Source organism: Amblyomma mixtum, chromosome 3 (genome assembly GCF_055824585.1).
Source record: "Amblyomma mixtum isolate Tamu chromosome 3, ASM5582458v1, whole genome shotgun sequence".
Classification (NCBI taxonomy): domain Eukaryota; kingdom Metazoa; phylum Arthropoda; class Arachnida; order Ixodida; family Ixodidae; genus Amblyomma; species Amblyomma mixtum.
The window spans coordinates 245,912,143-245,923,885 of NC_143014.1; the positions used below are offsets into that span (position 1 = coordinate 245,912,143).

Sequence of the window (11,743 nt, forward strand, 5' to 3'; positions counted from 1 at the left end):
TATCTCTCATCTCATTGTCGAAAATTAGTATATACTGGACTCGTAGAGTTCTTTCCTAATGCGTCACCTTTCAAAACGGCGTCCACTGAGTGCTTCACACACACAAAAAAAGCAACAGACGAAACCCTCCTTCATTAACCACAGTGTGGCATGATTGTATTATTGCCTCAAGGCTGCCTTGAGCTTAACAGCAAGGCGGTAAGCCTGTAAGTACTACAAGCATCATGACCACCGCACGAGCTTAAGTGAAATCGGTCTATAAGCTTGCCCCAGTGTCAGCCTCCGCAGTGATTCCTGTTAGAGAGTGCATTGTCGTGAGCAGTGACGACGAGAAATAAAATTCTGAATTTGCGAAAAGATCACTTTTAGAAAGATGGAGGCGAATATTTGTGCGTAGCGAAAGCTAGAGAAAGAGGTGACGCCTACTTAAAGTGCATCTTTTGCGAGCTGCTCTAGCGGCGATGGGAAAAGGAACTAAGGTGTGTAGAACACGACATCTGTGACGCTGTCGGTTTTTTCGCAGTGAGGTCGAAGATGAAGCGGTGTACCAATACCATGTGCAGGCCTGGATGGGCAGCAGGGCCAGCGAATTGTCGCCCACTCTTTTCTACACACACGGTCAGGGCTTCTGCGGTGACGGAAATATTGACCCGTGAGTGCAGTGACTTTGCAGCTGTCATATGAGTGTTACACGACCATTGGAGAATGTGTCGTGAGTGTAAGGGCGGCGCCAAATTTGCTCACAGTTGAAACGTCAGGGCTGATATTTTGCATTTCAGAGGTGAGGAGTGCGACGACGGAAATACATGTCCAAGTGACGGCTGTGATCCTAAATGCCACTTCGAAAAGAAATTCAAGTGTAAAGGTAAGCTGCTTGAAGTTTCACATGTCTATAAAGTTATGCGCGCCTTGTATCCACTGACCCACCGGCATCTATATTAGCAAAAACAGCTCTAGGTCAACTCCACGTAGACTGTAGTCTAGAGGGTGTTGGCTGGGCTGAGACTACCGAGTTTGGCCCTGGGCCATACAGTAGTAGCATCCCTAGCACTCCAAAACTCAGGAAAGATGTGGAGAAACGTTCTCCACTCCTTCCAGTGATTTGGAGTGTTGGGGCTGCTATGCGAGCCACACTGCAGTGTCCAGGAGTGAACCAAGTGACATTGGAGTTTAGCAAAGGAGCGCTACGCATGAAAATTGTCTGTTACAGAAAAAAAAAGTCAGTTGGTAAAACCAAGCAACGTGTTACTGGTCTGCCGCTGTATGAGAGCTGTACCCTTGATACAAGGCATCTCTGTTTTCAAAGGCTCTCCTAGTATGTGCTACGCCTATGAAGAGGACGGGATCTGCGAGTCGTCCGAGCGGGAGACTAACGTCCGAGATTGCGGATTCTTCACTCCACCCGGGTTTTTCGATCAGTGGGCGTCCTCTGTTTATATACCAGAAGACATGACGAGAGCCAGCTGCCCTCCGGAAGCAGTCCTGGGGCCTCCTCCAAAAGATCAGGCAAGCAGTAGACCATCTTTCATTGCAAAGACGCAAATAGGCTGGGGGCGTGCGGGCTTGGCCCTGATATTAACCAGTGATTTCTCGACTGTGCAGATATGCGGTCGTGAGCTCGACGCCAACCACTCGTGGCACCCGTGCGACGTACCCGAAGCCGCCGCCTACTCGTTAGTCGCCTCCTTTGAGAAACCTGTCGTGGCAGCTTCGGTGCAGGTCTATATAGCCTCCGAAGGCTTTACTACCCTATCTCCACCTCTCCTTACTGTGGAGTTGCTGCACGAGAGCACGACCATAGGGGGCCCTGCAACCTCCGAGTTCATCGATTCGCGGCGTGTGTCGTGCCGAGCTAACCCTATCGAAGTCTCCGTAGTCCACGACCTGACCCAGCCTTTTCGTATGACCAAGTCTGTGAGGATAAATTTCACGGCCCCTGACGTTTCAATAGGGGCGGTGCGCTTGAGATCCTCCAAGGCCCTGAATCCCGTAGCCGTGTCCCAGTGCACAGCGAGGCAGCTCTACCACCCGTCCTTGGAGAAGTGCGTGAGCTACAGCTGCGAGAGGCCTCGCTGCCCGAAGCCTGTCCTGAGGAACGCTCGCGTCATCTGCGAGGGCGAAGAAGAAGGCGACGCGTGCGTGATCCGCTGCGACGACGGCTACGTCCTAACCGGAGATGATAGCAGCGACCGCCTCGTGTGCAACGGCGGCACGTGGACGGGCTCCGGCAACCTCTGCAAGCCGGTGGACTGCAAGACTCCAGTGATAGCGCATGCTGATCCCATGTGCGCCGATGGCACCACTTTCGGCAAGACGTGCAGCTTCAAGTGCAGACCACCGGCCAGGTTCAAAGGTTAGCGCCTTACATGATTTCTGCCCACGCACTGTTGCACATATGTGCCTCTGTATCTTCGCGCTTGAGCGAATAAAACAATGAAACATAGCGATCTCCTTCGCGCGAGCATTCTGTGACGTGGAGGAACGTTTACCTGATTCAGGGAGCGTCGGAAGCCTGGCGAGCATCAACTGCCAGAAGGACGGCCGCTGGTCCGAGCCCGAGCATCAGTGCCACGTGTCTTGCCCCGCACCGTCCTCACCCGCGCACGCCGTCATGACCAACTGCCGGGGCGCCGAGCAGCTGCACTTTGGACACAAGTGCCGCTTTCACTGCAAGACAGGCTACCACGTCAAGGGCCACGGCAACAAAAAGTACGGGAGTAGCCTGCACACATCCTGTTATGCCTTCTGTCAATAGCAAGAAGAGAGAGGGAAGTCTCAGTTCTTTGACCAACGTTCCGACAAGGATACTTGTATGTGTGCGCCCAGATGAAGACTTGGGAAAACGTTGGTCAGAGAACTGAGACTTCTCTCCCTCCTTCTGCTCGAGTTGTCGTTCGAAGAAATATCGTATCGCCTTTCTTATCGCTTACCTCCTGCTATATTTTTTAACGCTCACTTACCAGGCATTTGCATGTAAGCATGCAGCGTCGTGCACGCCATCCACAAATTCCGAAAGTCACGATCAGAGTAGCAGGGCCGTAGGAGCTGGAAGCAAGATAAAAAAAAGTGATTGATCCTGCACGTAAAACTGCAGTCGCAGCACCAGAATGCTGCAGCTAATATGTGTAGCAAGCTGTTGTCTACCTGATCTTCTGAGCAACTATTACTGCGCAAGGCACTTTATGAAAAGCGCTCGCTCGCCGTTAAACGACAGGTTGTTTCTGTTGCAGTTGGAGGCCGATAGGACTCCATTTATTAGAGAGCTGGTCGGGCGCCAGTTCTGAGGAACGCTCTTGCCGGGTGTTAAACCTGTTCTGCTTCCCGAGTCTCCCATGCAAAGAGGGTGCACAGGACCACCACGCTGGACAAGCTGCATCCTAGCCCATGTCCGCGTTAATTCAGAAAATGGAGAAGACCCATGTACAAAAGAGCAAGTGCACGCGTAAACTGTGCGCACTGTGCACGACAGGTCAATTGGTACAGTGTGACTTTTTTTCGTCGTTGAGCCATCTTCCTATCGCCATTATTAGTACGTCCAGAGCAGGCGAAAATTTCATTAGTTGTACTCGAAGAGGCAACAACTTCAGTATGGCTCTGCCCTCCAGTAAGGCAGTATCGCAGAACTACACTGATCTGAACTACGGACACTGTGTTCCAGAAGTTCCCAGGCCACTTGCATGTAACCAAAGCCGTCGCCAAGCCGCGCGTGAGAACTACTACTGCGCTTTTCGCACTCCTTGGGGTTCAAGGTTCAAAGTTCGTTTATTGCATTTTAGGATACAAGATTTAAAAAAACACTGGAATACAGAAGAGGGTCCCAAAGTCAGAGACTGTGGACGGGACCTCCTGCGAGAAGAATTGTAAAAAAGAATATGCAGTCAGCAGATGCAAAAATTATAAAGTTGTTGGCATCAGTAAAGAGCAGTGAGTGAGGTACGAGAAAGAATGCAAACACTTATTTGAATAAAAAAAATTACACACCTAAAAGCGTACAGAACAAAACAAAACAAAAATTATAGAATGATATGAATGACAAAACTGGTGCCATTTACCATGAGAAATACTATTAGGGGGATTGTAAAAACTGACGAAGAGCGGATTTAAAGGCACAGATATTTGATGATTGCTTAATGGTAACAGGTAATGGGTTCCATAAAGTGGTAGCAGAGAAACGAACTGTTTGTTTACTATAATTAGTGTTAGGTTTAGGGAGTAAGAAGTTATTGTGATTAGAAAAACGTGTGTTGGTGCGACGCGGATTTTGGTCACTGGTAGTTAGAGAAAAAGGAAGTAGCTCTCTAACAGGTTTGTACAGAAGGGTAAATAATTTGTATTCGATTCTTTTGGGTGCAGATAAAATATTGTGTGATAGGAGCAGACGAGGCGCATTTACAGAGTAGTGACTATAAGTGAGAATGCGAACTACTGGCCTTCGCTTGAGGAGAGCGTCAGGCACTCAATGGAACGGTCGACGACTGCAACGTGAAGTGACGTTTGTGCTTTTGAAAAATGTTTAATACTATCCCATGCGAAAATCTGGCGCTTTTGGTTAGCAGTGCGCGCCTTCATGGCATGCTATCAGAGTGAAGACCCCCGTTGCTCCCGCCCCACTCGCAGGAGAGCTTTCCACTTGGTGTGCAGCGAGACGGGCGCGTGGACGGGTCCGGCGTGCACTCCGGTGGCCTGCCCTCCCCTCCCGTCGGTGTACACCGGGCTGTACAGCTGCACAGACGCCTGGTACGCGGGCTCTATCTGCACCTTCACCTGTCCGGGCGCATTCAGTGTAAGCCCGCATTGATGTCCAGCCCTCTCGGCTGCAGTCACGGACCGGGCTCACAGCTGCCTGGTCGGTGCCCATTGAAGAACACCGTACGCGATGATGGACAGTGTACGAAGCCGTCAAACAGCTGCTATGAGGGGGTGTAACCTCAGCAAAAAAAAAAAAGAAAAAATGATTGGTTGTGAGGAAATGAAAGGCGCGGTAACTGTCTTGTTTCTCGGTAAACACCTCAATCGCGTCGTGAAGGAAGGGAGGAAGGTGGGAGTGAAAGAGGAAAGAGAGAAACAGGTGCCGTAGTGGAGGGCTCTGGAATAATTTCGACCACGTGAGGATCTTTAACGTGCACTTACATCGCACAGCACACGGGACAACGCGTCACACGGACGCGTTGGACTGCACAGCCAGTCAATTGTTTGAGAGTATCGCGCGAGCGTCGAACAAATGAGTGGTCGCACTGCTCCACATGACAAAGCAGAGTTCCGAAACAGGCTACAAGTGGCATGCAGTTGGCGCGCACGCTCGTATTCTTGTCTGTTCCGGCGCTTCATTTCGTCATAGGTCGCTGTACGACCTTACGCAGTCATCCGCACAGTTTTAGCGATAATCGTGAATCAGGCGCCATCAAGCTTCGTTGCGCCACCACAAGCGCTGATTTGTGGAACATATAGCACGTTCTCTCTCGTCCTACCATAAAGCACAGGTTTCGGGTTTATGAATCTGTGTTTTACAGTGCACGGTATCCGCTCTGGCATCACATCACATGCATGATAACTGTTTACACTTTGTCACTGCACCACCTGGGGTTCTTTAACGTGCACTGACATCGCACAGCACACGATGTCCCCATAAACCAACCAACCTTTGTCACTGCACTGTACCTTTCGTATTTCTGCTTTAGGATCCCCCGTTTTTCCCCTTGCAAGATCGTAGTGATTGTTTCCTTAAGTTTCTTTGTTTTTTATTCTCGATAAGTATTTTTTTATGACAACTACGTAATTGGAGCTAGACGAAGCATGTCCGGAAAACATGCCTGCTTTAATACCTCCGCAAGCTGCGATTCGCGTCGCACCTAATATGGCCATCTATTATATGGGAAAGCACTGCACGGGCGTCAATCTGAGGCCCGAGCCCGAGGCACAAGGGCTTCAAGCCCGGGCCCGGCCCGGGCCTGCTACATTATCACTCTACTGAGCCCGGGTCCTACCCGCCATGCTCTTTGTGAAGACCGGGCCCGATTCGGCAGCAGCTGAAGAGATAAATTGCTCATGGTGTGCAAGTAGACTCATTCTACACTAATAAAGAAGTGGCCGGCAAAGACATTAAAATCGCAGAAACGCTTGAAAAATTGGTTTGGCGAACACAAACTGAAGAGAAGATAAGGCAGGCTCGCCCACTCGACTTTTTGAAGTGATCTTGTCTGTGAGTAGCTCCGATCAAAGCTCCGAGAGCGAAGTGAAAAGCATCATATACATGTATTAAAGGTCCTCGCAACCGTAGCAATGGCATTTTTTTTTCACTGCGCATAATTTTGCGGGTTGAATTCACGGCCGGAATGGCCACGTTTCAATAACGAAAAGCAAAGGCGCCTGTTTTTTTTATTTGTGTTAAAAGACCCGAAGTAGGTCAAAACAACATGCTCTTGCCCAGTGGCGTTTCTCATAGCTCTGAGATCTGTTTTCGGGAGGTGAAGGCATGCAGTCAAAGACGATTTTGAAGAGACGCCTACCGGTCAAGCAGCAGACTGAAGGACCTCCTCCAAACATCAAGTCGCAAGCGATAACACAAAACCCAGCAGATGCGGAGCACTTTTTGGTAGATTCTACTGCGTATGCTCGCTGATAGCTGAAATAGCCCAAGTCAGCGGTGCTCTGTACTTTAGTAGGCGAACTCGCTCGCGCAGATGAGCCGTGTGTCAGGCGTTGCAGCGCTTAAGAACATCGCAGTAATCAGCCCGATGCTGTTTTCGCGCTCTATAGAACTTGCCGGTGTGTTAACTTCTCTTGTATCGTCCAACGTGGCTGGGCGAGCGTATCGAAAGTTACTACACTGTGAGTGACGCTGATTAAATGTAGCCTAGTTAAGCTTTCTGTCATTCCGCGTGAGAGGTATCGTAGTTTAGAAGATTTTAGTGCCGGAATTCTTTCATTTCTGAGTAGTTCCGTGCAGCAGGCCAAAAAAAAAAAAATAGTATTGTTACTTCTTGCGGGAGAAAAATCGAACTACAGTGGACACACACACACACAAAAATAAGCAAAGATGCGTTGAGTAACTTTTTTTCTCACTCCACACCGTGGCCCTGTTTCATCCGTGTCTCTGCTAGAACGCCATAATTGTACTTCATCCTGCAATAATGAATCAAAAGCGGGATACAGGCCCTATATTCGGCTGCTGACCCGAAAGACGCGGGTTCGATCCCGGCCGCGGCGGCTGAATTTCTTTGGAGGAGAAATTCGAGGCCCGTGTACTGTGCGATGTCAGTGCACGTTAAAGAACCCCAGGTGGTCGAAATTTCCGGAGCCCTCCACTACGGCATCTCTCATAGCCTTAGTCGCTTTGGGACGTTAAACCCCATAAACCAACCAAACCAATCTCGTTTGTCAAGGCGAGGTGTTTAGCTATTTTTTTCTTTTATGACTTTCAACCCAGTTCATTAGCTGCACACCTTTTTTGATACAAGAGACAGAACAAAAAACAAAAACAAAACATGCAATATGAATTTAAACTCATAGTTCTTCAGCGCAACGGCACGCGGCCAAAGAAGAGAAGCAGGAAGAGAAGAAGGACGAACACAGCGCTGACTGTCAACTGTTTATTTAGGGGCGCACACACAGCTTAAATACACTCAGACCAGCGCAGGCGCACACCGTGCCAGGTAAACAGGAAAAAACTCATTTCACATCTTTATAGCAAAAACTTGGATAGGAACATCTTTTCTGCAGCATACAGATGAACTGATGTATCGCTGACACATTCTGACCCTGCTCTCTGAATATAATATGCCTCTATCGTTTCACGGGTTGTTTTTGATTTGCTTGTGCTCAGAATCCGTACTTCTGAAAACACTGGTGTACAATCCTTGCAAGTAGCGCAGTGCTCGACAAGGTTAGCACCTTCCCCATTCCTTAGGTCTCTTGCGTGCTCCCTGAGCCGGTCGTTGACGCAGCGCCCAGTTTGCCCGATGTACAGTACGGTCCATTGTTAAAGGAAACATACGATCGCGTGGCCTCCGCGCTTCGCGAAGCCATGCTGCCTAGATGTCGCGAGAATGGGCGCCATCAGGCACATGCGCGAAAAGCCCAGCTGACATGCTTACTGCGCATGAAATTTGTGCCGTCAATTCTCGCGCGTTCTGGGCGGCAGCGCTTAACGAAGCGCGGAAGCCACGCGATCGCATGTTCCCTTTAACAGTGGACCGTACTGTACGATCTGCCACACGTCAAGGGGATTTCGTACACAACGCCTGTGGCGCATTCCGCAAAGCGGTTCACGTGCCTCTTTTTACACCCAGGTTTTTTGTTTTCACCTGTGATGCGTCGGGCCAACTGGCCAAGCTTCCGAGGGGCTGAGAAGACCAACGGCACGTTGTGCCGGTTTGCCACCTTTTTGAGGCCATGGGAAACTTTGTGCACGTATGGCATCACTTCAGGCCTTACTTTAGCCTGCGGACGGGTTATTGCCTCCTTGCCAGTTCCGGGCTTCAACCTCTTCAAGAGCGCTTCTGCAACAGCGACAACAACCGACCCAGGGAAACCGGCGGCCTCAAGCCTAGCCAATTGTTTCCCGAAACTATCTTGCATATCATGCACATATGATTTTCGGAGCGCAGACTCTAAGCACAATTTTAAAATGGGATGAGTTATAAGGCAGAAGCTCTTTTTGTGCTCTAGGCGAGTAAGACCAGCAAACATGCTTATTGGTGAACCTAATTCTTAATTCCAAGAACTGCAGGCTGTCTTCAATCGGGAGCTCGTACGTGAAAGTGAGCCCCCTGCCATGATTTTCGAAGTCATGCAGTACACTCATAAGTGTATCCTCATTGGGAATGCACAAGCAAATCAAAAACAACCCGTGAAACGATAGAGGCATATTATATTCAGAGAGCAGGGTCAGAATGTGTCAGCGATACATCAGTTCATCTGTATGCTGCAGAAAAGATGTTCCTATCAAAGTTTTTGCGATAAAGATGTGAAACGAGTTTTTTTCCTGTTTACCTTGCACGGTGTGCGCCTGCGCTGGTATGAGTGTATTTAAGCTGTGCGTGCGTCCTTAAATAAACAGTTGACAGTCAGCGCTGTGTTCGTCCTTCTTCTCTTCCTGCTTCTTTTCTTTGGCCGTGTGCCGTTGCGCTGAAACACTATCAGTTCAAATCGAGTATACCAACTAGCCCAAGAACTGACTCTAATGCAATATGAAAGGTACGATTTGAGTGCAGAGCAATAGAACGTGTGTGAAGTATACGGCCGGCAGGGAGAAGTGATACTTCCAAGGCTTCATCAATAGCAGCTGGATTTTTTGTTATTTACCAAACTTGATCAAATTCATACCAGAAAAAAAAAAAGCCAACGCGTGACGAATTGACTGCATACAGTCAGTCCGGTTGTGTTCTTTCTTGACTCTAGCTTATTTTAGACATGGCAGTCGCCTACAGTCTCCAAGTTTCATGTTTGATCTTTCTGTTCTTCTTTTTTTCCAGACAACGGAACTGAGGTGCGAGCTAGATGGTGTTTGGAACAGAGATCCGCCGCTGTGCAGTTTCAACAATCTCCGCTGTTCCGAGCCCAGGAATCGCTCGGGCGTCATCCAGTTTCGCTGCGCCAGCACAAGCGTTGGTTTGTGCAAAAATATCACCCGTCCTCTCTTGTCGCACGGCAAAGCACTGGGACAGGTTTACGAAGCTGTTGGTTCTAAAGGGTGGCTCGGCGTTTGCCAACTCGCAAGTGTTGAGCAACCACGATCGCAAAAGCGACGTATGCTATAAGGCTCCGGACACTCAAGAACTAAAGTCCTGTACGCATAGAGACGAACAGCTTCGCAAATGTGGCCCAAGATATGTGCGCCCATCACCATAATTCGACGGGTACAGCAAATCATCGGCGAGAAAGATCAACTTCTGGAGTCTGGGCATCAGTGAATTATATTTCGCTCCTGACTTTTCTTCTTTTTTATCTGATGCTCCAAATATTTATTAAAGTGTTACGGGTAAAAGTCTGGTTGCAAAGTAGTGAGTGTAAGGAAGCCAAGGCTGCGATTTTTCTTGAAAGTTCCCACAGAAACGTAGCTGCCTCGATAGAAAGAAGTTAAATGTTTCTATTGAAATATATTACGAGCCGCTTTTCTCCCATGCAGTCAACTATGTTGACGAATTTTGTCGTGCCAAAGCTGCAACCAAGCAATATACGACGCACGCTGCAGTGGACGATTCCATTTCGCCTTCGCCGAAATGCGGTCGCTGCGGCTACGATCGAACCCGTGACCTCGTGCTGGGTAGATGGCAGGCTAAATTTAAAAAAAAATAAAAAAATTCTGCAACTGTTTTGCGTTCCATGTGTTCGGCTTAAAACAACTGCCAACGCTCTTCAGCATTAATTCCATTTCACGCACGACGCCTGTTTTGAAGCAGCAAAATAAAAGCCTGCAATAATACAAAGGACAGGGTTAATTGGAGAGACATGGGAGAGGCCTTTGCCCTGCAGTGGGTGTAGTCAGGCTGATGATGATGATGAATTTCCTGCCACATGCAGCACAAGCGACGGCATTTACATTTTTATCACGCTTCAGATTGCTTAGACGTCAGAGGCATTGTCGCGCCGACCTCTGATCCCCTGCGGCAATACCTGGGCCGCAGTCATTCTTAGACTGTGATACCTGCGGCAGCTGGTGCTCACGTCGAAGATATCGCGGCTTCCCTTCCTTTTAGTTACAGCGATGTTTAACTGCAATAATAATCGGCATGCGAGCTAGGTTCAGCAGCTTGACCTGCCGTGTATGGAGGTATCATGTGAAGACCTTTCGTAGAAGGCGTTCAGCATGACAATAGTTTCTCTTTTACTACATACTGGAAACTTGCTCGTATGAACATGAGCTTTGAAATTTACAGATACTGAGGCACAGGAGACCAACGGACCCATTAATGGCTGTGCGATATGTGACACACTCATATGAGACGAAGTGGATAAGGGCGCTGCTGCTTTTCCGGGCGTTCACTTCACGCTGACACTCGTTCCAGGTTCCACGTGCAATGTGACCTGTGATAAACCAGACCACGAGCCGGTGTTTGCCCAAGGCAGCCGGCAGCTCTCGCTGGCTGAGGCGGTCGTGTGTTCCGGAACGGGCCAGTGGCATCCGGATACAGACTCCCTAGAATGCCGACGCAAGTGCAGCAAGGTTTGTGTCCGCCATTAAGTTACATTCTTTTTCTTTGCGCAGCGCGGTTGCATGCATGCATGCTTGCTTAACCCTCTCTCTTAAAGTGCACTTTCCTTGAAACATGCGAACTGTGCCTATGTTTCCCGCTTTGAGAACTGGCACTTCCGCCATTATGTTGATACACGCTGCGGCTGTCTCAAAAAAATAGCGAAAAGGGCATGTTACCGTAGGAAAGTTAGGCTCATGAAAATGATTGAATTGACGTGCACCTCTGACACCGGGAACACAATTCAATGAAAGGACATGTGTTAGCATTTGACACTAATTGCGGTCATGTAGCTTCGTTCAGGTCGAATAGGCGTAACAAGGCCCGTCTTCTATAGATATTTTTGCGATGCCCGAAGTCCTTGCCATACGCCGTGCTCTGGCTGATGCGTCGCATGTCTTCTCGTCTCTCCGCTGTGGCGGCCAGGACTACATAGGGGACGGCTGGTGCGATGCCGCTAACAACCAGGAGCACTGCGACTGGGACGGCGGCGACTGCTGCCCCTCCACCGTGGCCGGACACGTTGTGAAGAGCTTTCCGCCCAACTGCCC

At 49.2% G+C, this 11,743-nt stretch overlaps 1 protein-coding gene across 3 annotated transcripts in view; it reads left to right on the forward strand.

The window, feature by feature from the left end:
* The window catches only part of LOC149354248 (pappalysin-1-like), a 41,770-nt gene that overhangs the window by 29,841 nt on the left and 186 nt on the right, over window positions 1–11,743 (forward strand). For 2 of the 3 annotated variants that reach the window (XM_089583220.1, XM_089583222.1), the window contains 9 exons: window positions 524–652; window positions 780–865; window positions 1,307–1,506; window positions 1,603–2,353; window positions 2,499–2,709; window positions 4,618–4,783; window positions 9,474–9,609; window positions 11,007–11,164; window positions 11,619–11,743. The exon at window positions 11,619–11,743 is cut by the window's right edge and continues 186 nt beyond it. In XM_089583220.1, the coding sequence (XP_089439346.1) occupies window positions 524–652; window positions 780–865; window positions 1,307–1,506; window positions 1,603–2,353; window positions 2,499–2,709; window positions 4,618–4,783; window positions 9,474–9,609; window positions 11,007–11,164; window positions 11,619–11,743 (1,962 nt within the window). Of the gene's footprint in view, window positions 1–523; window positions 653–779; window positions 866–1,306; window positions 1,507–1,602; window positions 2,354–2,498; window positions 2,710–4,617; window positions 4,784–9,473; window positions 9,612–11,006; window positions 11,165–11,618 lie in introns of those variants that run through there. The other variant, XM_089583221.1, reaches the window with a different exon arrangement.